This window comes from Pipistrellus kuhlii, unplaced genomic scaffold, assembly GCF_014108245.1.
Source record: "Pipistrellus kuhlii isolate mPipKuh1 unplaced genomic scaffold, mPipKuh1.p scaffold_m20_p_3, whole genome shotgun sequence".
NCBI classification, from domain to species: Eukaryota; Metazoa; Chordata; class Mammalia; order Chiroptera; family Vespertilionidae; genus Pipistrellus; species Pipistrellus kuhlii.
Window position 1 is genome coordinate 46,169,407 of NW_023425529.1, and position 23,102 is coordinate 46,192,508.

General features: G+C 50.4%; 2 protein-coding genes and 2 long non-coding RNA genes across 7 annotated transcripts in view; 2 read left to right on the forward strand and 2 right to left on the reverse strand.

Annotated features, from left to right (window-relative positions):
* COPZ1 (COPI coat complex subunit zeta 1) overlaps positions 1–7,102 on the forward strand; it is a 22,015-nt gene extending 14,913 nt beyond the window's left edge. Inside the window, exons 5-10 of one of the 2 annotated variants that reach the window (XM_045588050.1) lie at positions 1,921–1,976; positions 3,290–3,367; positions 3,616–3,667; positions 4,855–4,893; positions 5,521–5,594; positions 5,676–5,810. In XM_045588050.1, coding sequence (XP_045444006.1) covers positions 1,921–1,976; positions 3,290–3,367; positions 3,616–3,667; positions 4,855–4,893; positions 5,521–5,583 — 288 coding nt within the window. In that variant the 3' untranslated portion in view covers positions 5,584–5,594; positions 5,676–5,810. Of the gene's footprint in view, positions 1–1,920; positions 1,977–3,289; positions 3,368–3,615; positions 3,668–4,854; positions 4,894–5,520; positions 5,595–5,675 lie in introns of both variants that reach the window. The other variant, XM_036455806.2, reaches the window with a different exon arrangement.
* On the reverse strand, positions 5,759–21,152 carry LOC118728869. Of its 3 annotated transcripts, none has more exons than XR_006742847.1 (4): positions 21,139–21,151; positions 20,536–20,556; positions 11,717–11,733; positions 5,759–5,895 (listed from the first exon to the last, which is right to left on the reverse strand). It is a non-coding gene; the product is annotated as an uncharacterized LOC118728869 (long non-coding RNA). The 3 variants fall into 3 exon arrangements; XR_004991031.2 differs by having other exon boundaries at positions 5,789–5,895; positions 11,717–11,725; positions 21,139–21,152; XR_004991033.2 differs by lacking the exon at positions 20,536–20,556 and having other exon boundaries at positions 5,774–5,895; positions 11,717–11,741; positions 21,139–21,152.
* On the forward strand, positions 8,982–12,878 carry LOC118728870. Its single transcript, XR_004991034.2, has 2 exons — positions 8,982–10,044; positions 12,312–12,878. It is a non-coding gene; the product is annotated as an uncharacterized LOC118728870 (long non-coding RNA).
* Positions 17,015–19,794, reverse strand: GPR84 (G protein-coupled receptor 84). Its single transcript, XM_036455796.2, has 2 exons — positions 19,174–19,794; positions 17,015–18,446 (listed from the first exon to the last, which is right to left on the reverse strand). Exon 2 carries the CDS (start codon positions 18,436–18,438, stop codon positions 17,227–17,229), a length of 1,212 nt encoding a protein of 403 aa, XP_036311689.1. The 5' UTR covers positions 18,439–18,446; positions 19,174–19,794; the 3' UTR covers positions 17,015–17,226.
* Positions 21,153–23,102: the final 1,950 nt, after the last annotated feature.

Genomic DNA, 23,102 nt, shown 5'->3' on the forward strand with positions numbered 1-23,102 from the left:
GAATCGAACCTGGGACCTTTCAGTCCGCAGGCCGATGCTCTATGCACTGAGCCAAATCAGTTTCGGCTAAAATAATTTTTAAAAAATATATATTTATTGATTTTTCACAGAGAGGAAGAGAGAGGGAGAGAGAGTTAGAAACATCGATGAGAGAGACATCAATCAGTTACCTCTTGCACACTCCCTACCAGGGATGCGCCCGCAACCAAGGTACATGCCCTTGATCGGAATCGAACCTGGGACCCTACAATCCGCAGGCCGACGCTCTATCCACTGAGCCAAACCGGTCTCGGCTAAAATAATTTTTAAAATATATTTTTATTGATTTCAAAAAGGAAGGAAGAGGGAGAGAGAGATAGAAACATCAATGATGATAGAGAATCATTGATTGGCTGCCTCCTGCAAGCCCCCCACTGAGGATCGAGCCCACAATTCAGGCATGTGCCCTTGACCAGAATTGAACCTGGGACCTTTCAGTTCACAGGTCAATGCTCTATTCACTGAGCCAAACTGGCTAGGGCTAAAATAATTTTTTTTAATTGATTTCAGCTGAAACCAGTTTGGCTCAGCGGTAGAGCGTCGGTCTGTGGACTAAAAGGTCCCAGGTTCGATTCTGGTCAAGGGCATGTACATTGGTTGCGGGCACATCCCTGGAAGGGGTTGTGCAAGAAGCAGCTGGTCGATGTTTCTCTCTCATCGACATTTCTAGCTCTCTAGCTCTCTCCCTTCCTCTCTGTAAGAAAAATCAATAAAATATATATTTTTTAAAATTGATCTCAGAGAGGAAGGGAGAGGGAGAGAGAGAAACATCAATGATGAGAGAAAACCATTGGCTGCCTCCCACACACCCCCTACTGGGGATCAAGCCTATAACCTGGAATCAAACCAGTAACCTCTTGTTTCATGGGTTGATGCTCAACTACTGAACCAAACCAGCTAGGCTGAATGAGTAATGTGTTTTAAGATGGATTTCTGATATAGGTTGGGGGATGCTTGCTCCTCCTATGAAGATTCCACACCTGACTGAGTTTGGATCAATTAGCCCACATTTTGGGTCATGTTGAAGCTATACATTCTGAATGGCTTTAGACCTTGAGACTTGTATACTTGAGAAGATTGGATGTAGTCCTAACCTGCTTCCTCTGCACAGGAAAAACTGTTTACCTCAGATAATAAGTTCTAGGAAGGAGAATAGATAAGTAAAAATAAGCTCCCACATAATTTGAGGCAAAATTAAGTTTGAGAGAACCAACTCTTACTGATCTCTTATTGCTGTAAGTATTTTGTAAAGTACATTGTTATTGAAACCTTACAGCACTTCTTTGAGTTATAGGCATTGGTGCCCTTGTTTTGTTTATGAAGAACCATTTGAAATTACTAGTCTTTAACCACTGCTGAACTACAAAAGTGGCAGTTTTATGTGGTTCAACCTAATTTTCCCAGGGTTACACATGTAGAAAATGGCTCAGCTGGAATTTAATCCCAGATTTGTCTGACTTCAAAGCCCATGCTCTTTTGACCAACTCTCTGATCTCAGCTATTTCCTGGTTCATTATTTCTCTATCTAAGATATCAGATAATGTATACAGTTGGTAAATACATGTAGAGCAAGCATGCCAAACTCACAGCCAGTGGGCTGCGAGTTTGACATGCTTGATGTAGAGGATTATGACAGGAAAGTTCTGTTTGAACCGTCTGGTCAAAGAGAGACATCAAATTGTATGATCATGTGGCAGAATTTATTTCTGTTAGGAGAAACCACAGGTCCTCTTTCTGTTTTGCTCTCACTTCCACCTTATGCTTTTGGTCCTTTTGAAAGCCTTTGTCTTTTGATGCTTAACCAATTTGAGGGTTTTATTTTTAAGTAGCAGCTTGGAGAGTCTCAAACCTTATCCTTCTGCTTTTTCTGTCTCCCAACAGCTGATGCTCATGGCTGTTCTGAACTGCCTCTTTGACTCATTGAGCCAGATGCTGAGGTGAGCAGTCCATTCTTGACATGTGTTTGGGAGAGAAAGTAACTATTCTTTAGGCCCAGGGATTTGTGGGGAATCAGCAGAGGCTCCAGAGAGCTGATTTACCTTCAGAAGTTGGGCTTATTATTTCAAAGTAATTCACACTGTTGGGGAAGACTGGAAGAATGGAGAGTATGTCCCTCTGGGATAATCCTCCCAAGAAAAAGGGGATTGTAAGGGAGCAGAATCTTCTCCTCTGTGACTACTCTATTCCCCAGTGGCTCTGTCAAAGCACCCTTAAAATGCTTTCCTAGGCTTCATTCTTTACATTAGAGATCAGAAAGGGGCAAGCATAGGGAAATGTCCCAGATAAAACATCTCAATACTTTGGGAATGGAGTCAACGCTCCCAATTTTCCACTTTAGCCCTTAGTTTTTTCCCTTCTGTAGAACAGGATGAATGTGCCAATACCCTCTTCTCCCCTTCCATCACTCCCCCAGTCCTCTGTTCCCCATGTAAGATACTCCTCCTGAAAATATATAGGGCTCTGAATTTAGTTCCCCCAGCGGCTCCCAAGTGAACCCAGCACAGACAGCCGTCCGGAGAAGAACAGCAGGCATTCTCAGCCTCACAAAATCAGCAGGGTGAATGGCTCAGATTTCCTCAGGAAGGGGATGATTTATTTCTTAGCCAGGTGAATGAAAGACTTCATTTCGGGTAATCTAGTGAAAGAGTCAAACTGACGGATGTGACTGGCCACAAGCACTAACCACCGGATCTGAGGCTGGTGGATGCTGCGGCCCTGACTGTTCCCAACCTCCTTGTTGGGCTTCTTTTCAAGACCTGAGCAGAGCTGTGGGGGGAGGCGGAAAGGGGGAGGAAGAGGAAAAGCAGTAGAGAGAGGCTTAGAAGGCTTGTCAGAGCTTGAGTGCAAATAGAGTTTGCACTCAACCCCTCCCCGCCTCCCGCCACCACTAGATTGAGTTTTAGCTCTGTTTATTTCCTTTTTTCCACCCACTGATGTCAGCATTTATGAGCAATATCATGAGCAGCATTGTGGCAGGTAGGAAAGAAACAATAGCTCTGGATAATCAACCCTTGACTAGTCGGAAATTAATTATTTTTTAAATCTCTTTCCTGACATTCTTGATCCTTTCTCAGAAAAAAAAAAAGTAGGAAGGGATTTGGAGTGGATTAGCTAAAAAGTTCTTATTTACCTTACTTCTTTGTGTGGTTGGTGAAAACATTTATTGGTTTAGTGCAGGATTCCAACTCGGACAATGTCCTAGGATTCCTTTCACACATGGGCTTGTTTTTCTTTTTTCTTGGGGACGCAGGAAGAATGTAGAGAAGCGAGCTCTGCTGGAGAACATGGAGGGGCTCTTCTTGGCAGTGGATGAAATCGTAGATGGAGGGTGAGTTCTCTCCGACTTGCCTGGAGCTCCCTGGACCGTGTGTGTGTGTGTGTGTGTGTGTGTGTGTGTGTTGGGGGCAGTTGGTAACTGCCGTGTGTGTGTGTGTGTGTGTGTGTGTGTGTGTGTGTGTGTGTGTTGGGGGTCGGTTGGTAACTGCCCTATCCTAAGGCAAGTGGTCTGAGTGGCCAAACCATCTCCACAGTGAGTTGGTCCCTCAGGAGAGTGAACGAAGGTCTCTGTCTTTGTAGGGTGATCCTGGAGAGCGATCCCCAGCAAGTGGTACACCGAGTGGCATTAAGGGTAAGCAGGAGTGTTCCTCTCTATTCCTCCATCTGCTCACTTCCCAGGGCCAGATTTGCAGAGGGTATCTAAGGGTCTGGGCTTGTAGAATATATACAGTCTTCTCCTTTTTCAAAGTCTCACTGTCCCAAAGAAGGCAAGCAGAGGAATGTTATTTCTGCCCCTAACCTGGTACCTAGCACCTCAAATGGTCTTTGTGTAGAGTGCACATTTAATACATACTCACTGAATCACTGATGAAATAGGGATTTTAATATTGCTGGTCCTGAAACTATAAAGGAACTTGAAGTTGGTTTACTCTTCCTTTGGGGTGGATCACAGTCATTTGAAGAGAGTCTTCCTTGTCTTTTAAGGTCTTATAGAATGAGGATAACACCTCTTCATCAGGAAATACTTATTTGCTAGAACCTGTCCTCTTTGGTGCTAGCGATAGCAGAAAGGGGACTCTGAATTAACCATAGAAGGCTCCAGGTGTGCTGGGGAGGTAATGATGGGTGCAGAGAGAGTCCACCAGGAAATTGTGGGGGTGCAGAGATGTCTGAGCAAAGCACATCTTCCCATTCACAGAATGTCCCATCTCTGACCTCCACAGAGTGAAGGCTGACAGTGCTGGGTAATGGGAAATCTTTTCCCTTAACTGCCGTGGGCTCCATTTGCATAGTTTAATCTTCTCCTCTAACATATGTCTCTATGTGGCAAGAGAGAGGGCCCCCCCCACCAACTCCCTCCTTCTCCTTCTCAGGCTGCTGTTGCAGCAGTTTATTTCTTCAAATTAACATGCTGCCGTTACCCATCAGTCCTTGCAGGATCCATTAAACTATCCCTGGCTCCCCCTCATCCTTTCCCTAGTGATATTGATATTCAGGGAAGGTCTTCTCTGATTAGGGAATCAGGTCCTCCTAAGTTGTGGATCACATAACCTGCTAATGACTTGGAATTGAATAAATCTTTTAAGAAGTCCTCCTGCCTTAAAATAGAGGATGGATGAAAGGACCATTTTTTGCTCACAGTCCCCCTGGCCAAGTAAAATCGTGGTTATGCTAGTCCCTAGGAAGGACTGAGAAATTTAAGGTATTTGCCCTTTGCTTCTGTTTAAAGGACCATTGCTTCCTTGTCCAGTAGCAAACGTCAATCAGGTCTTGCTCCAGCTTTCTCTCACGCTAAATGCCGTTTCCTCTGTGTTGTAGGGTGAAGATGTCCCCCTTACAGAGCAGACCGTGTCTCAGGTATGACTTTTTCCTTTCTTCCAATGGACTGGATCACTAAAGAGGCTAGAATAGCATTCCACAAAGTCTGAATGAAAGTAAAAATTGAAGGCACATCTTCCTGGACTCCCTCATATTCTAGAGAATTGGAATTCACACAGCCAAATTCTCCTACCCCACCCCAGCTTCCACCCCAGTTCCCTGTGAGCAGTGGCTGTTAGCCTTGGCGTGTACCCTTCAAACCCTCACTGCCTGATGCTTCATTCAGTGATTTATTCCTCGGCAGAGGCTTGCCTTAAGCAGATGGTCGGTATGTGTACACACACACAATCTCTCTCTCTTATTATTCAAATGAGGGCTAAGTTGGAAATGCATATTCTAGAATATGCAGGTTTTACAGATCCATCCTGCTCCTTTGCAAATAGATTTGTCTACCTGATGGGGGGAGTAAGGGAGAGATTCTGTTTTCTACCCATTTGGAATTCTCACTAAGAAGTCCATCTGGGTGTGGTAGCACATAAACAACCCTTTGAACATATGTCCAGTAACCCCCAGTTTTTTTCTTTCCTCCCAGGTATACCTCTTCTCTCTTCATCCTCCTAATGGATTTGAAATTTTTTGCAATTTCTCAAATTGACAATCTTCTAGGGCCTTAGAGAGCTTCTTCCCATTCTTCTACCTTTGGGGATTTTCTCCTTGCCATTCTTCTAAGGACAGGGAAGGCAAGTGAGGGGAAAGAAAGCCCCGTCCCCATCCCCACCCTACCCCCAGCAAGCCCCTCAATGCTGCCCTTGTCCCTGCAGGTGCTGCAGTCAGCCAAAGAACAGATCAAGTGGTCACTTCTTCGGTGAAGACCCCACTCTTCCTGGCTCCTCACCCCCTCAAAAAATCCACATGTCTGCCGAGACTTCTCATCCAGTTCCCCAACTGATGCTCTCAGGATCATCTCGGGGATCACAAGGGATCCTTAAATCACCATCCTGTCTGTGGTTGCTGCCCCCAAACCTCTAGGCGCTTCCCATTCTCCCCCCCCCCCCCCTCTCTTTTCTTTTACAGTTAAGGGAATAAAGCTCCCAGGAGATGTGGGTGCAGGGCAGCAGAAGCACCTCTTCCTTTCTAGGCTGGATTATGCTCCCATGTCCTCCTACCCCGCATATTTTCTTCACTTCTGTGCCCTTTGCCGCAGCTACACGTCAGATCAAAGCAGGAGAAAGAATGTGCTGAGTGTTTTTCTCCCTCTACTTTTATTCAGCCTTCATCCCAACCGTCCACATGTCCAGCAAGGGGCGGGAGAGGGAGATCTTTTCTATAGAATGAATGGGGGGGTTGGGATAGGTGTATCTGGTCTCAGCCACAGCCCCCTTTACTAGCCTCAGCATTTTCTACCATCCCTTCTTCCTGCCCCATCCTCCAGTCTTGGAAAAAAAGATTGGAACAGCTCAAAGGCAGGGTAAGAAGTTATTTAAATTTTACTGGATAGGGCTTATAAAATTCTGTATTTCAGTCACAGCTGCAGTCTTTACCCTGATTCTGGCTTATAGCTTCAAAACTGCTGTGGTCTGCGTGTTCGCTGTGGGAGTGTCCATTTCTTGGTCCCATACCTTAACTCTACCTTCCCTCCCCGGGGACGTTTGCCTGGCTTGTCCTCTGTACCCTGGAGGAAAGCCAGTCCCTGAACCAAAACTCTGTTCTAGTCTTGGGAGGAAGAGTTTCTGCTCAGAACTGGGGAGGGGGTGGAATTTATGGCTTGGGCCTCTGGGCTCTCTCAGTCCTGTTTGCTCCCCCACATGCTTTCACTCCCCTGCCTTGGGCCTGCAGTCTCCTTGGGCCTGCAGTCTCCGCCGCTTAACCCTATCCTCTCCGCCTCAGCCTTCTCTCCGGGCAGTCGGTCTGGGCTCTTTCCCTCTCTAGGTCCCTGCGAGAGATACCTCTCTTCAGAAAACCTTCAGGATGTGGATTTCCCAGGGAGATGGAGGATGGAACACCCACTTTTGAGTCTAATCTTTTCCCTTGACCCAAAACTTGCCAGGAAAACATCTCAAAAAACCTCTTCCTGAGACTTAGGGTTCTGCCTCACCCACTCTCTGCTCATTCTCCAAGACTGAAGTGGGGTGCACAACTGGGCATATTTGAGGGGGCATTTTGTGTAAGAGATGTCTGGAGTCAGGGGATAGCCACCTTCCTATACTGCTCTGTGCAAAGTGGAATAAAACAGATTTCTTTTTCCAAACTGCCTTTGTGTGATGTTTCTGCTCCTCTTGCTCTCTTTTTGGCAGCTGCTCCTATTCCTCTAGCATTCCCCCCCTCTCCCCATCTTACAATATTTCTTCCCTCTTACCTCAGAGACTCCCCAGCACTCTCCCCCACCATCACTGCCATCCCTAATTTACTGGCCTGTTTGCCTCCTTGGCATCTCTCAGTCCCCTTGCCTGGAAATTGGCGCCAGGGGTGGGGTGGGATAGTATTTTCTCAGTGGGAGACCCAGGGAACTGAGTTCTCCTCCATCCCCCCCAAAGCCAGCTGCCTGCTCCCGCCTCAGCCATTAGTAACCCGGAGACGAGCACCTGCGTGGGGGCTCTCCTCCAGACCCTGCTCCCTTCCTGCGCCTCCCACTCCTGCTCTGAAATGGCGCTGAGCGGGTTATTTATCGGAGCCAGTGCTGCTCCAGAAGGTCAGGACGGTGGTGTAAATAACCTCTTCTCGCCATTTCCCCTTCCCTCCAGAGCCCGCTCCCCTCCCCCTCCTGCACCTTTAGTCTCACAAATGAATGTGGCTGGGCTGGCGCAGAGCCTGGCCCTGCATCTTAATGGGGCAGTGAGCTCACAAGATGGATTTAGCTGGGGATTTTATGGTTGCCGCGGCGACAAGAGAATGCTTTGGTTTTCTTTCCCCCTTCCTCTGCAGGATTTTAAGGAGGGGAAAGTGTGGGGAACTCTTCTCTGCATTGCTGTGTGAAGGGTCTCCTTCTCAGTCACCTCTGCAGCTCATAAAATGGGCCTGCAATTCCAGAATTCAGCAAGAGAAACCGCATTTAGGACCTTTGATAGGAAAGGGCGAGGGAAAGAATGTAATGAGCCTCTCCAGCTTCAAGACATTGAAACCTAGCGTTGTCCAGTCTTGCCTACTCTTCCGTGAGGACCTGGTGATTAAGCTGAGCAGCTATGGGGCACCTATGCTCGGGGTCCCCCTCAGCAGATAGAAAATGCGTGGATATGCCATCCCTGCAGTCTGCGTTGAAATTTGGGATACAGGGGCTGGATGATGGCTAGGTATGTGTCTGCCTGTCTGCAATGGGATGGAGCGCTGTCGGGCATCACCATCCTGATCTTCCTGCTCATCACTCAGCGCTGACCCTGTCAGGAGGCACGTCAGGGTGAGAATTGGTAGGTGCTGATCATTGACAGTGTGGACAATGGAGTTCTCTCCAGTTCTCAAATTGGAAATTTTTCAGAGCTTGTTTTCCCAGCCTGGCCTGGTTTGAACTTTTCCTGCCTTCTGTTTCCCACTGGGAATGGAACTCTGGTTCCCTGACTTACCCAGTCCTCCGGCCAACAATTTTCTTTCAAGACTAGGAGCCAATCATCCCCAGCACTGACTAAGCAGAGCCTGGGGAGCAGGGTCTGATTATCTCCCTCCTTTGGTCCCTTTCTGTCTGATTCAGGGCCTCTGGTCTGTGTTTATGAGCCTTTCCCTCTTCCCCAGGGGATCCTGGGAAGCCCCTCCTCCCCGCGCCCCCTTCCTCCTCTTTGGCTGGGAAAGTGACTGCAGCCTGAACAGTGCCAGACACCTGCCTGCCAGATGTGGCGATTCCTCATTCTTCTCTCCCCCCTCCCCAAATGTCTATCCTTTCCCCACCCCACTGAGCTCAGGCAGAAAGAGCCCCCCACAGGGTGATTTAGTACCACAGCCCCTCTTCCTCAGTGCCCCTCAGCTCCTCTTCCTCCCCTGGTGCCCGTGCTCCTCCCCTCTTTTCCACCTCGTCCTGCAGAGGCTTTTCTGGTGCTGCCTCCTCCCACTCCCTCTCCGGGGACGGCTGGGAGCCCCAGCCCCTGGCCTGGAGGAGGAGTGGGTGGGGCGGAGGTGACTGGCCTGTTTCCCCCATGGGAGAGTCCGGCAGCCAGGGCTGATGTCATTCTCAGTGGCGGGGAGGGGAGGTGGTCAGGGAGGAGGAGGTGAGCGGGGAGGGAACCAGCACTCCCGCACTGCAGAGGAGAAAGAGGGCTCAGAGATCTTCCCAGGTAGGCAAGGGAGCTCAGAGCTGTGGCTGCCCAGTAGACATAATACCTTTGTTTCTCTGGCTGGTTTCCAGATCTTGTCTCTGGATCTGTGTCTCAATATGACTCAGTAGATGCCCCTCAGCTCCTCTTCTCTAGACCTCAAACACACACTTTAAGGAAATTCTTACTCCTTTCCCTCTCTCTTTTATGCCTTTATAAATCTCTCTCCCCTCCCATTTCACCCCTTCCCTCTTCGTTGAACTATCTTGGTCACCTGCTCCCTCCCCCTGCCACTCTCATCCCATATCATAACACAATATGATCCCAGGCTGCCCACCAAGGCAGGGCTCCCCCAGAGCCTCTTTTCTCTTTCCCTTCCCTCCTTGAAATCCGACTGTCCCCCTGGTCTCTAGGGTGGAGGTGAGGTAGGGGAATGGCTGGGCCGAAGAGGGCAGAGACAGGACAGGTGGAGAGTCCAGTGAAGTATGGGAAGGACAGGAAGGTCAAAAGAGAAACACAGTGAGAGTGAAAACGTGATGGGGAGACAAAGGGGCAGAGGCTAAGAGTTAGCAGGAAGCCAGCATAACAAGCTGGGAGAGTGAGAGAAACAGAAACAACAGCAAAACTGGGAGCAGAGAAGAAGAATGGAGAGATGAAGACAGGAAAGTCACAGCTGGAGAAGGCAGCTGGGGAGGGCTGGGCATGGGTCAGGCTGGCTCTCCTGGGCTCACTCCCTCCTTCGGATGGGCCATAAATCTGTGTGTGTGCACACTTGTGTCTGTCTGCCCATCCATGTGCATGCACGCACTGCACATGTGTGCAGGGGTTGGTGGTGGGCACAGGGATGATTCCCACCATATCCTCATTCCCATTTGTTTCAGGAGCCTCCCTCCTTGAGGCACCCCACACCAACCCATTTCCCAGCATTCCTGATGCTGCAGGGGCCATTCCCAAGGTATTTCCACTCCTCAGGAATCCTGGAATGCAGACCTCCTGGAATGTGCAGTCAGAATCTATAGACTCGAGAGGCCCCATCCTCTCACTGCCCACCCCAGGCCTGCTCACCAGCTGCTCCTGTCCATCTTCTCCTCCCACTCTTCTCCTCAGTGACCCTCCCCCCAGCCTCTTACCCTTAGCTGGCTGGGGCCCAGGTTGGAGGGGAGACAAAGACAGGATTTATCACCGGGATAGAGAAGCAGCCAGAGACCAGGGCAAGGGCAATGGCTGACCTCCCTGGGCTGGGAGGGAGTGCTTCACCAGATGCTGGGAGGCTGGGAGCCTGGGTCCCAGTGGCTCTTGCTAACAACCCCTGCCTTTTCCCATTCCAACCTCGTTCTCTTCCTTGTCCCTGGAAACTTAGGGCACAGAGAGAGGATGCCTCTATATGACTTTAGGCCTCTGAAGGAGAACCTGGGAGGAGATGGGTGTCTTAGGGCTATTCTCTTATGGCTAACGGAGGAGGATTTGGAAACCAGGTAGCAATCAGGCAACGGTTATTTCCAGGCCCAGAAAATAGTTCAGGTTTAGCACTGCAACAGATGAGATGGAGAGGGACTTCCTCTAAAATAGAGGAACTTCTCTCAAGAACAGGCCCTGATTACCAGGAGGGAGAGAGAAAGATGATTCTTGGTCCAGAAAGATGGGAGAGAGGGTCTCCCCTGGAGGAAAGGGAGACATGGGTTACTAGCTCCATCCCTCTGAGGCAGCCTTCCTTCCCGAGACCCCCCACTGCCTCCGAAGAGGTGTGAGGAGTGGCCGGACCCTGCCTTTACAGCGGATGATTGGCCTGAAATTTTCTCTACTCAGCAGGCAGCGCATGTGCTCAGAGAGGGAACGGTGCGATCCAGGGGTTTCCGAGAAACCAGACCATGTATCTTTTCGTGGACAGCTCCTGCAGCGTTCCTAGCTGTCCTTGGAGGCCCACCAGCGCCTCCAACATCTCAGGGGATCAGAAGCCTCCACAAACCCAACTCAGAAGCCCTCACACCCCTTTCAGCTCCCAGCACCCAATACCCTGCTTCTCGCCGTCACCCTCCTGCCCTGGGAGGAAGCTGCTAGAGTTACCTCCACCTGAGAAGAGGGTGGGGGGCAGATAAACTGAGGTACCCGAGAGCTTCCAGCCTACCAGTCTCACCACAGTCCCACCAACCCATCCCATCCGGGTCTGGGAGCGGAGACTTGTGATTTTCTTTTAAATGCTTCACAAGCTGGAACCATTCTTTCGGATGCTGATGGAAAGCCAAACTCTGGAAATTTCAGAGCAAAGGGGTTATAAATGGGGGGTGGGGGTGGGGGGAAAGACTGAGAGAGTACAAAAGAATTGGGGGGGAGGGGTGGCGCAGGGAAAGGATAAAATAGGAAAAAAGAAAAGATTCTCATTTTTTCCTCACTCCCCCTCCCCCCAATTGAGAAGGCAGATTTACAGCCGTGGTTTGGGGAGGGGGTGGTGAGCATAAGGAAGACAGATCTGCAGTTCTGCCCTCTGAGTGTCTGGGTACTTAGCTTTAACTCCCCCATTAGCATCAATCCCCATCTTGCTGCCCATCCGTCTTCTGACATCAGCTCCTTCCCCTTTCTGTAGTCCAGGCTTTCTGACCCTAAGTGGCTCTTAAAGGGCCAGTCTAGACCCTTCTCTCCTTCCCTTCTCCCTCTCTAAGCAGCACAGTCTGGTGTGTGTATGTGCGTGCCCGCATACCCACAGGCTTGCTTGTGTGTGCTTTGCGGGGAGAGCTCTTCCCTAGCTCTCTCTGTTCTCTTTAGACGCCCCCTCCCCTTATATTGGGGACCCCATTTTTGTTCACTACTTACCCAAGCCCAGAGCAAGCCCTCTGACTGGGCTGGGGTCACAGCGCGAGGCTGTTGGAGCTGAGTGCTGGGGAAGGCATGTGGATCCCTGGACAGATCCTCTTTCCTCCCTCATTTCCTGGAGGCCCAGGGCCAGGGTTTTTTAAATCCCCACCAGCGGTGGGGGTGGGCTGGTTGAGGGTTGAGGCTCCTAGGCGATGCCCCAGCCCCACATTCCTAGCCTCCTTTCCCAGGGACCCAGGTTGTGATGTGTGGGGGTGGGGGTGGAAGATTTTAAATCTTTCTCCCCGTGAGGGAGGTGACTTGCCAAAGAAACCTGCCTCTGAATTTCCTGGCAATTTTTCTATTCCTCAGCAACTGAGCTTAGAGCAGCAGAGGGGAAGCTGGTTTCTCCTGATTTCTCTCTATCTTCTGCAGAAATGCTGTAACTGCACTCCGGGGGCTATGTGAATGCCGGATGCTTGGAAAGTTCCTCTCCCATCTGCCTTCAATCCTTTCTGCTGCAAAGATCTGTGGTCCTCCGAGGGGCTCTCCAGGAGTCAAGCCCCTGCCTGATATGTGAATCTCATTCTCCACCTCCCTCAGGGCTCCCTTCTCTGGCTCAGGATGAGAGGGAGAGGGTGGGTGAGGGCCTTGGGAAAGTGGTCAGGCTAAAAATAGGGGCTCCCAACTGCACCCCTCCGTTCCTTATTTATCACCTTCCAAACCTCACTCTCCAAGAAGCATAAATACGTATACCTAATTCCTGAAGGCCAGCCCTGCTCTCATAAATTTGACTGGGGAGATGGGCAAGGGGGAGGAGTGAGTGTATGGGGAATGGGGAGCCTGCTGCAACCTTGGGGAAGTACAACGTATGCAGGTGCACCGGACTGTCCCCCTCTGGCCAGCACCTCCGGGTCTTCACTGAGGGGAGGGATGGCTGTTTCTCTCAATAGTCCCTCTGGGGCTTAGACTTTTCTCACTACCCCTGGCCCCGCAAACAAAACCACCTTAGCGCTGTCTTCTCCGTCAGTTCTCATCCTCCTCCCTCTCTTCTTTGTGATCACTTTCTAGTTCTCCTTTCCTGCTCTCTCGCACCTCTCTATTGAGCTTTCCCCTACGTCCATGATCGGCAAACAGCGGCTCGAGAGCCACATGTGGCTCTTCCACAGCCTGAGTGAGTCTATTTTGAAGAAGTGGCGTTAGAAGAAGTTTAAGTTTAAAAAACTTGGCTCTCAAAAGAAATTTCAATCGTTGTACTGTTGACATCTGGCTCTGTTGACTAAGGAGTTTGCCGACCACTGCCCTAAGTCTTGGCTCCTCTCATCCTCGCCCTTTCGGAGCCATTGTCTGAAGAGCAGATTTCCCGGCTTATTCCATCTGGATAATGCTGCTTGGGAAGGAGCCTCTCAGCTCCCGCATCTCCCCGCTTCAGCCCTTTCTTTTCAATGTCCTTTCTCCTCCTCACCTCACTTCCCCTTTCACTCCCCCAGTCTTTTCTCCTCAGCCTTTTTTTTTTTTTTTTTTTTTTTTAATCATCCCTTTGGCCTCCTCAGTTTCCCCTTAGTTTTGGGGCTCAGTATCCTCTCTCCCTCTTCCATCGTCTCTTCTCCCCCCCACTCCCACCCCTCAGCTTCCGCCGCCCATAGGTACCCCCTCCACACCCCCCCCTCGGCTTCAGTCCCCCCATCTCCCCCTCCCGCTGGGTGGAGGAGGAGGGAGGGGGCGCTGAGGCACAGATAGCGGGAGCGCGGTGCTGAGGGGAGGGAGAGCGAGGAGAAAAGGGGGAGAGGGGGCGGAAGCCGCGGTGAGGGGAGGGGCGTCCTCGCTCCCCGGCGGCGCCCCCCTTCCCCGCAGTCACTGGGCCGTAAATCAGGGCCGAGGCAGCTTGGCCAATGGCAGAGTGACTCGTAAATCGGCCTGTCAAGCGCAGCCAATGAGAGGCGGCGCTAAATCAAGTCCTGTCAGCGCTCAGCCAATGAGAGGCCCGCGGCTGACCATAAATCTGCCTGAAAGAGACAGCGGCGGAGAGAGAGTGTGCGGCCGAGCGAGAGCGGCGCGGGCGGGGGCGGAGGCGCGGGCGGCGGCGGGAGGGGCGCGAGCGGAGCGGGTGCGGGGAAGGCGGGCGGAGCGGGAGGAGGGAGAGAAGGAGTTTATGCGTAAAAAGGCGACAACATAGGTACTAAGAGGTGAAGACAGCCTGCAGGACAGACGGACAGATGGAGAGAGACAAAGAGAAGCCTTGAGAGACAGCGTCAGGAAGCCAGGGAGAGGGCTCGGGCGGGAGGCAGACAGATAAAGGAGACAGACACTGACTCACACTCAGGAACACCCCCGCCCCATGCATAGACTCCCCCAGACACGCGTGGGCTCCGCATCGTGATGGACTTAAGGCTGGACTCATGCGCACAATGTACACCCAAAAGAGAGGAAGCCTGAGAGGGAATCTCTCTTTTCCCTCGGCTCTAATGAAATTAGGTTGGGCTGGGGGAGGCCCCCCCAACCCAATTTCGATGTATGAACTGTGGAAGGTGAGGGAGGAAGGGGGTGTTTTCTTGCTAAGATCTGTCTTCTCAGTCTCAGGCTCCAGGGTGCCTTTCTGTGTCCCTTTGAGTCATTCCCCCCCCCCCCCCGCCCCCAGCGACTGATAATTGGGAAGTCCCTCCTGAGGTCTAACCTCAATCCCTATTGCTGTTCATTTCTACTCACTAACACTTTTAAATTGCTTTCATGGAATGTGAAAACGGGACACTTTACAAACCTTCAGAGAATTGTCAACTTTCAGAATCTTAGAAGGTATAATACTTTTAGAGGTTAATTGGTCACTTGATTTTACTTTTATTGTTTTGTTGTTTTTAAAATATATTTTAATTGATTTCAAAGAAGAAGGAGAGGAAAAGAGAGCTAGAAAATCAATGATGAAAGAGAATCATTGATTGGCTGCCTCCTGCTCACCCTACACTGGGGAATTGAGCCCGAATCCCAGACATGTGCCCTGACTAGGAATCAAACCAGGGACCCTTCAGTCCACAGGCTGACATTCTATCCACTGAGCCAAACCAGCCAGGGCTTATTGTTGTTTTTTAATCCTCACGTGAGGATATTTTCCATTGATTTTAAGAGAGTGGAGGGAGGGGGAGAGACAGAAAGAGAGAAACATTGAGGTGAGAGAGACACATTGATTGGTTGGCTCCTCCACACACCCAACCAGCCTGAGCATGAGCCTGCAACTGAAGTGCATGCCCTTGACCTGCACGGACAGAACCTGGGACCCTTCAGTCCGAGGTCTGACGTTCTATCCACCGAGCCCAACTGGCTGGAGTGAGTCTGGTTTTAGAAAGGCTGCTGTTAGACACCTGGGCTGGTACTGACTGAGGTCAGACTCTCTGCCCTCAAATCATGGTCATACCACTTAATAGCCTTTTGACTTTGGACAAATTGCTTAACCCAGATTGTGTTGCTTTTTATTTTTCCTTTGAAAACAAGATATTATAATAGATGCCTTATGGTAAGTTTTGTGGGGATTACACAAAATATATTTACAGGACTTAGGACATTACTGGGGCACATAAAAGAGGGCACTCCTCCCTCATGTTTGTACAGATAATAAAGCCTGAGGCCCAGAATGGTCAAGGGGCCTGCCCAGATTCACAGAGCTAATTATCAGGGACCCTGGACTGACCCTGGTCTCTCCACTCCTGGGCATGTGCTGTTTTTGGTCCTTGTTCATTCGGCCTGCCTGGACCCCAGTAGCTTGAACGCCTGAATTTGATTCCGCTTAGGCTGCTGTGGTTTTTGTGGAAGAGGACACTTCAGAAGCACATGTTCCAGATTAGGAAGCAGGATTCCTGGGCCCTTGGAGTATGTTAAATGTGAGCATATAGATCTGTCTACCCCACTATCTATCTCTCTCTGGAATTGACTTTGCTCTCCCAGTCCATGGCCTTGGGGGTGGGGAGGGGACAGCATGCAGCCAGAGCAGTGTTGCTGTCGACATGACTCATCTTCCACCCCGAATGCCCACCCTGATCCAAGTACTGTGCACAGTAAACATCTCATGAATAATACATGTATAATTAATTCCTTACTTTTCTCCCTACATTTGAGGAAGAGCGAGGGGTGCAGATACCGGGGTCTCCACCCCTGCTGGCAGAGAGGGGAGCGGGGATCTCTGGCCGCCCAGTCCCTCTGACGCCGCCTGTGCTCCACAGGGAAGCCAGAGAGAAAACGCAGAGAACCAGCGTCACCTGGTGGTCAAGGTGCTTTAGGTTGGAGAGTGTGCCTGCAGTCGGTGACAGGATGCTGGAGGAAGGGCATGGTATGATTTCCCCTCAGCCTGGCCCCAGAGCCCTCTTAACGAGGGTCTCTGTTCTGCTTTCATAACCCAGGCAGACAAGAGCAAGTCTGGGGAAGTGAGGGGTCAGGTGAGTTAGCGCCAACCAGTGTGACCCTGCCAGGGCAACTAGAACTGTCATTGTTTCTGCTGAGCTCAGTTTCATTTCCACCCACGAGAGTCCTCTCCATGGTCATTCTCGTTGGATAAATGAAGAGTCAGGGGGCTAGCCTCACTTGAAGTGGTTATCAAAGCTGAATTTAAAAAAAAAATTTTTTTTTGAACTGCAAAACATCTGTTTGCAGGGATGAGGGGGATCCTGGCAGCAGTAGTTAGGGGTAGGAGCCATTTCTGAGAAGTTAAAAAAAGGCAGGCTGCCGAAACCGGTATGGCTCAGTGGATAGAGCGTCGGTCTGCGGACTGAAAGGTCCTGGGTTCGATTTCGGTGAAGGGCATGTACATTGGTTGCAGGCACATCCCCAGTGGGGGTGTGCAAGAGGCAGCTGGTCGATGTTTCTTTCTCATCGATGTTTCTGACTATCCCTCTCCCTTCCTCTCTGTGAAAAATCAATTAAAAAAATAAATAAAAAAGACAGGCTAATCCTCTGAAACCAAACTCACATGCTTGTTTTTGTTTGTTTGTTTTTTTTCACCTGGAAACTCCTCAGCTGAAGACATAGCCATGTCTTAGGCCCACTGCTTCCTGCTCCTGCTCTGACCTGGGTCCCCCCAAACACTTCACGATTAAATTCCAGCTGCAAAGCAACACTGGCCTATTTCCTCCTCCCCCAAAGACCACATCTGAGCATTAAAAGGATGAACTCATTTATTAATAATGAATAATGCACCTTGGGCAGCCGGGGGCTGAAACACTGAGCAAGGGACGGAGAGGTCCGGTTTGGGGGTCAAGGGGAGGTTGCCCGTGAAAATGCGCACAGGTTTTCCTTTCATCTGCTCCATGCCAGCTGGCCGCTCTAGTCCTGGATGAAAGAGCCTCAGATTCCGGTGCCGAGCCCAGTTCTAACGGAGCTTACGGAAACTCTGGAGCCGACGGAAACTCTGGGGGCCTCGTCGTAGCACGGAGGCGTACGCTTGGCGGAACTGGCGGTTCATGGCTGCGTAGAGCACGGGGTTGATGCACGCGTTGAGCCAGGTGAAGTTGGCGGCAAGCATGTGGAGAACCCGGGGAGCCCGGACCTTGGCATCCAGGATGTTGAGCAGCAAGAAAGGGATGTAGCACAGGGTAAAGCAGATGAACACAGCAAAGCACATCCGGGTCACCTTCCCAGACTCTGATGGAGAGTCCTGAGCTTTTTGGGCTCCTTTCGCGGGCCTGGTCTTGGCAGGTGCCTCCTCCGGAGGGCTTTTCTCTGCCGTCTGCTGAGCTGCCTTGCCGCTGCTCTGGTCCCCCACTTCTGACGAGTCTCCTTCCAAGGTCTGGGTGGTGGCGGCACTGGCTGGCTCAGATGAGATCCCGTCGCTGGGCCTTCCTGAGGCCACCCCGCTGTCCAGCTCCTGGAAGCGACCCGGCACGGCTTCCTCCGCGCCAGCCACGTGGTGGGAGCGGACGCTGGCCTGGTGCAGCTTGTACTGCGCCAGCGTCTGTGCCGCTCGCTTCACCTGGCGGTGGATGAGGCAGTAGAAGATGCCGACGCTGCTGAGCCCAAGCACAAAGTAGATGCCCAAGAGGATGGTGGTGTAGGGTCGGCCTCGGATGCGGTCAAAGCTGCAGGTGCAGACGACGGGCACCAAGATATAGACGTTCCAGAGCGGGGCAAAGCTGGCCACCCCCGCCACCCAGGTGCCCACCAGAGCCAGCGCTATCCCCTTGGTGCTGAACACTTGGGGAAAGAGCTTAGGGCGGGCAATGAGGAGGTAGCGTCCCAGGGCGATGAGGCAGAGGGTGAGGATGGAGACGGAGTTGGATGTGAAGAGGAGGAACCCAAACACCCTGCAGAAAGTGGCGCCAGTCCTCCAGTGCAGGTGGAGGTAGGTGTCCACGGAGAAGGGCTGCAGAAGGGTGCAGTAGAGCAGATCGGCCACCGTGAGGTTGGCGATGAGCAGGTTGAAGTGGGTACGGAGCTTGGGCTGGATGGCCAAGGCCAGCAGGGTGAGCACGTTGCCCACGGTGCCCGTCACCACCACCACCACCCCCCAGACAACTGCCACGTAGCGATAGCCCACCACAGACTCATGGTAGCAGGAGAAGTTGACATCAGAGGTGTTCCACATGATGGAGGCTGAAGGGAGTGAGAGGACGAGGAAGAGGGAGTCAGAGCTTGGCTTTGAACTTAGATCTCCCGAACTACTCTGGTCCCTGGGCACCAGCCACCTGAGCCATTCCCAGGCCTCTTCGTCTCAAGACTCCCAACCCTGTTAGTCCTTTCCCGTTCTCAATGATTCTCCCAAGTTCTTTTATTTGTCCTTTTTCTTTTTTCTTTTCTTTTCTTTTTAAAATATATTTTATTGATTTTTTACAGAGAGGAAGAGAGAGGGATAGAGAGTTAGAAACATCCATGAGAGAGAATCATGGATCAGCTGCCTCTTGCACCTCCCCCCACCCCCTACTGGGGATGTGCCCGCAACCAAGGTACATGCCCTTGACCGGAATCGAACCTGGGACCTTTCAGTCCCCAGTCCAACTCTCTATCCACTGAGCCAAACCGGTTTCGGCTCTCTCAAGTTCTTATCTATATATCTCAGTCTCTGTACACTTCAAACTGCGGGCTTTATTCCATATCTATTCACATACCCCAGTCTCTCCAACATCTTTTATTCCTCCCCTTTCCTCTAAGGCCACCCAGGAGTCCCCTGTCTGTATCCAGGACACTGCCTTAGTTCTCTCTGCTGCTCCTTGCTACACACACATGCTGGCCTCAATTTTTTCTCTCTTTTCTTTTCCCTGTTGTTACTGCCTCTGAGATGCAGAGACAGGAAGAAAAGGACACCCGCCACAAAATTACTCACCCGAGTCTCCCAGCCTTCAGTTCTCTCTCCAATGGGAGAAGAAATCAAACTCACTCCAAGGGCCGTCCTTTCTAGTGGGCAGTCGGGCTTCAAACAGGAGGAGCCCTGCTTTCCGGTCTCTTATACTAGGCTGAAAGAATAAGAAACTCCTTACTTACCCAACCTGGGCCACTTCCTTCCTCGTCTCTGGTTCTGCTTGTTCTGTTCTAGCTAGTGAAATCTGGGCTTCTCTGTTGAAATTCCCCTGCTACTAACCCCAAAGCCATACAAATTCTTTCCTTTCTCCTTTCTGATGCCCACGCTCCGTTTCCTTCCTCTCTTTACATAGCAGAGCACCCATAAGGTCATTGCCAAGAACTGCTGAGGTATGGAGACAGAGCACCAGGACATCCGGCCACTTCTCAAGGGGCCAACAGACAAGACCAAGTTCCAGGCGCCATTCCGGGTACCCCAGAGGCCTTGACTTTGTTTTTGGGGAGTACTGCCTTCCCTCTCTCCACGACTTGGTGATGGTTCAAGTCAGAGTCCCATGTGATATCCTAGCACAGGTAGGCCATTTGAGACAAAGGGAACAGGTGCAGAGAGTCACAGAAGTTTAAGTAGAGGTGAACGAAAAGTGTGAGGTAAGAAGCAACAGAGAAGATCCTAGAGAGGAGAGCAAGGTTGAGATCAAGAAAGGCCTTGTCACCAAAACCGGTTTGTCTCAGTGAATAGAGCATTGGCCTGAGGACTGAAAAGTCCCAGGTTCGATTCCAGTCAAGGGCATGTACCTTGGTTGCGGGCACATCCCCAGTGGGGGGTGTGCAAGAGGCAGCTGATCGATGATTCTCTCTCATTGATGTTTCTAGCTCTCTATCCCTCTCTCTTCCTCTCTGTAAAAAATCAATAAAATACATTTAAAGAAAAGAAAAGAAAGGCCTTGTGTATCATACTGAGGAGCTGGGTGTTTTGTATGTTTTTCTGATTTTTTTTGGTGGTAGTTGTCGTTTTTAATATTTTTCTTGAATTTAGAGAGAAAGGGAGGAGAGAAACATCAATCAACTGTCCTCCACTTGCCCCTTATTGAACCTGCAAACCAAGCATGTGTCCTAGCTGGGAACCCAACCGGCAACCAATGATGCTCAACCAACTGAGCCGCACCAGTCAGGGCAGCAGCTGGGGTACCACTCAAAGGTGATGCAGACTGGCACTAAGATAGCTGCGAGTAAGAAGTGAAAGCAGCCGAGACCAGTTTGGCTCAATGGGTAGAGCGTCGGCTTGGGGACTGAAGGGTCCCGGGTTTGATTCTGGTCAAGGGCATGTACCTTAGTTGCGGGCATATCCCCAATGGATCGATGACTCTTTCTCATCGATGTTTCTAACTCTCTGTCTCTCCCTTCCTCTCTGTAAAAATCAATAAAATATATTTTTTTTTAAAAAGTGAAAGCATGCAGGCCTGAAATGAGAGAGAGCAGTAGAGGGACTGCAGTTCTGACAAGAGACAGGCAGGGCCTGAACTAGGGCCCGAGTCAACTTCATGAGCGTGCTACCTGTTCATTGCACTGGACCAAGGTAAAGTGCTTGGCTTAATGTTCTGCAGTCACTATCTTGAGATCTTTTTTGAACATGGGGTCCTGCTTTTTTAATTTTTTTTTTATTTTGCACTAGACCCCACAAATTATGTGGCCAGTCCTGGTTAGGGCAGTGGTTGGGGTAGAGAAGAGATCAGGACCTGTAAGTTAAGAAGTCAATAGGACTTATGTAGTGACTCCTTTAGTGGCTTAGTGATGAAGGGTTGGAAAGAAGGAAGACTAGGATGAACCCCAGTTTTCCAGGTGGATGGTGGTGCTCTTAATAAGAGGGACTGTGGGGAGCGGGATAGGTTTAGGGTCGGGTTAAATCATGAAGTCAGCTTTAGACTAGGTTTGAGGTGGTTGTGGACGATGCTAGTATCCCCGCTCCTCTTACCCCAATCTCTTCCAGCACCCCTCTCTCTCCCCACATGTGACCCGGACCCTGCTTCTCTGGATATATAGGGCAAGACTTCTGGATATGCAGTCTCTGCCGGTAATTATTATCATTACAAGAGGCCCAGTGCATGAAACTCGTGCACTGCAGATGGGGGTAAGGGAGTCTCTCACTACAGCCCGTGTCCTCTTGCAATCCAAGACCCCTTGGCGGACATCCCTCTTGCAATCCCGGATCCCTCACTTACGCTTGGCTTGCTGCTCCTTAGCTCTTTACTGCGTTCAGATTGTTGCTCCTTAGTGCTGCCTCCTGGGTGGGAGACTCCTGCCACGCTGCTGTGCTCTCCAGGGGTAAGCTGGGCTTCTGACTGAGCTGTGCTCCCCCTGTGGGAGCGCACTGACCACCAGGGGGCAGCTCCTGCATCGGATGTCTGCCCCCTGGTGGTCAGTGCGCATCATCCACAGGTGGTTCAGGTCGTTCCTCCATAATGGTTGCTTAGGCTTTTATGATATATTATAGATTATTTTTAGCTGAAAAGACCTAACACAAACAAGCAAACCCAAAAGTACTTGTTAGGTGCCATTTATGAACCCACAGTAATTCCAAGCTGACAAATCTAGGAAGCTTCTATTCCTTCCTCTTTAAGGAAGGAAAGGGGAATAGATTTCTTTAAGACTAAAAAGGGGGTAAAGAGGAAAACGTACAAAGATGAAACTCAGGAGGACCCCATGCCATTCTGTGTTCTGGTGTGGTATTTTTTTTTAATTAAAAAAATTTTTTTTTTATTGATTTCAGAAAGGAAGGGAGAGAGAGAGAGAGAGAGAGAGAGAGAGAGAGAGAGAGAAGAAAACATCAATAATTGATGAGAAAGAATCATTGATCGGCTGCTTCCTGCACATCCCACACTGAGGATCAAGCCCACAACCCAGGCATATGCCCTTGACTGGAATCGACCCAGGACCCTTCAGTCCACAGGCCAATGCTCTATCCACTGAGCCAAACCAGCTAGGGCTAGTCTGGCCTTAAAAAAAAAAAAAAAAAAAAAAAAAAAAGGCTTAACTTTATTGTTGAAAGTATTATAGATGTCTCCCATTTTTTTCCTATTGACCCCCTCCACTCTGTACCCACCCCTCCCAGGGCCTTTCTTTAGTCCTCACCTGAGATGTTCTTACTGATTTAGAGAGAAAGGAAGGGAGAGGGAGAGATAGAGACAGAGACCAGCTGCCTTCCTTTCGTAACACCTAGACCAGGGGTCGAACCTGAGCCTGGGTATGTGCCCTGACCAGGAATCAAACACATGTCCTTTCTTTTCTTTTTTTCTTTTTTATAAAATTGATTTTTTTCAGAGAGGAAGGGAGAGGGAAAGTTAGAAACATCGATGAGAGAGAAACATTGAGCAGCTGCCTCCTGCACACTCCCCACGGGGATGTGCCCGCAACCAAGGTACATGTTCTTGACCGGAATCGAACCTGGGACCCTTGAGTCCACAGGCTGATGCTCTACCCACTGAGCCAGACCAGCTAGTGCCAAACCCATGATCTTTCTATGTGCGGGAGGACACGCCAACCAACTGAGCCATGGCTCATCTGGTCTTTTTTTGTTTGATCTTTTTTTTCTCACCCAGCAGGGATAGCGGGAGGGGTCACAGAGTCACTAGCTATTCTTGGGAGCGTGTGGTTGAACTGAATTCTGGGGGTTCTGGAAAATAGGACACCTCTGTCCCCCAACCCCCGTTATACAAGAGAGGGGTGTGCTCTCCTGTCCCACAGACCAACTAGGAGACCAAAGGTATTCATTCTAGCATCTCTGTAAATAGCATGATCCCAGTTTTTTGGTCTTGGATACATGAAGCCTCAATAAATTTTTAAGAGTCCCAAATCTGCTTATTTTGCAGATGGGGAAATTGGGGTCCAGAGAGGGGAAGGACTAACCCAAGGAAACTATTATATGGGGCCAAGCAGAGCATAGAGCTCAGATTCCCA

Coding starts and splice junctions, on each gene's coding strand:
- GPR84 (XM_036455796.2), bottom strand. CDS start 18,438: ATGTGGAACACCTCTGATGTCAACTTCTCCTGCTACCATGAGTCTGTG.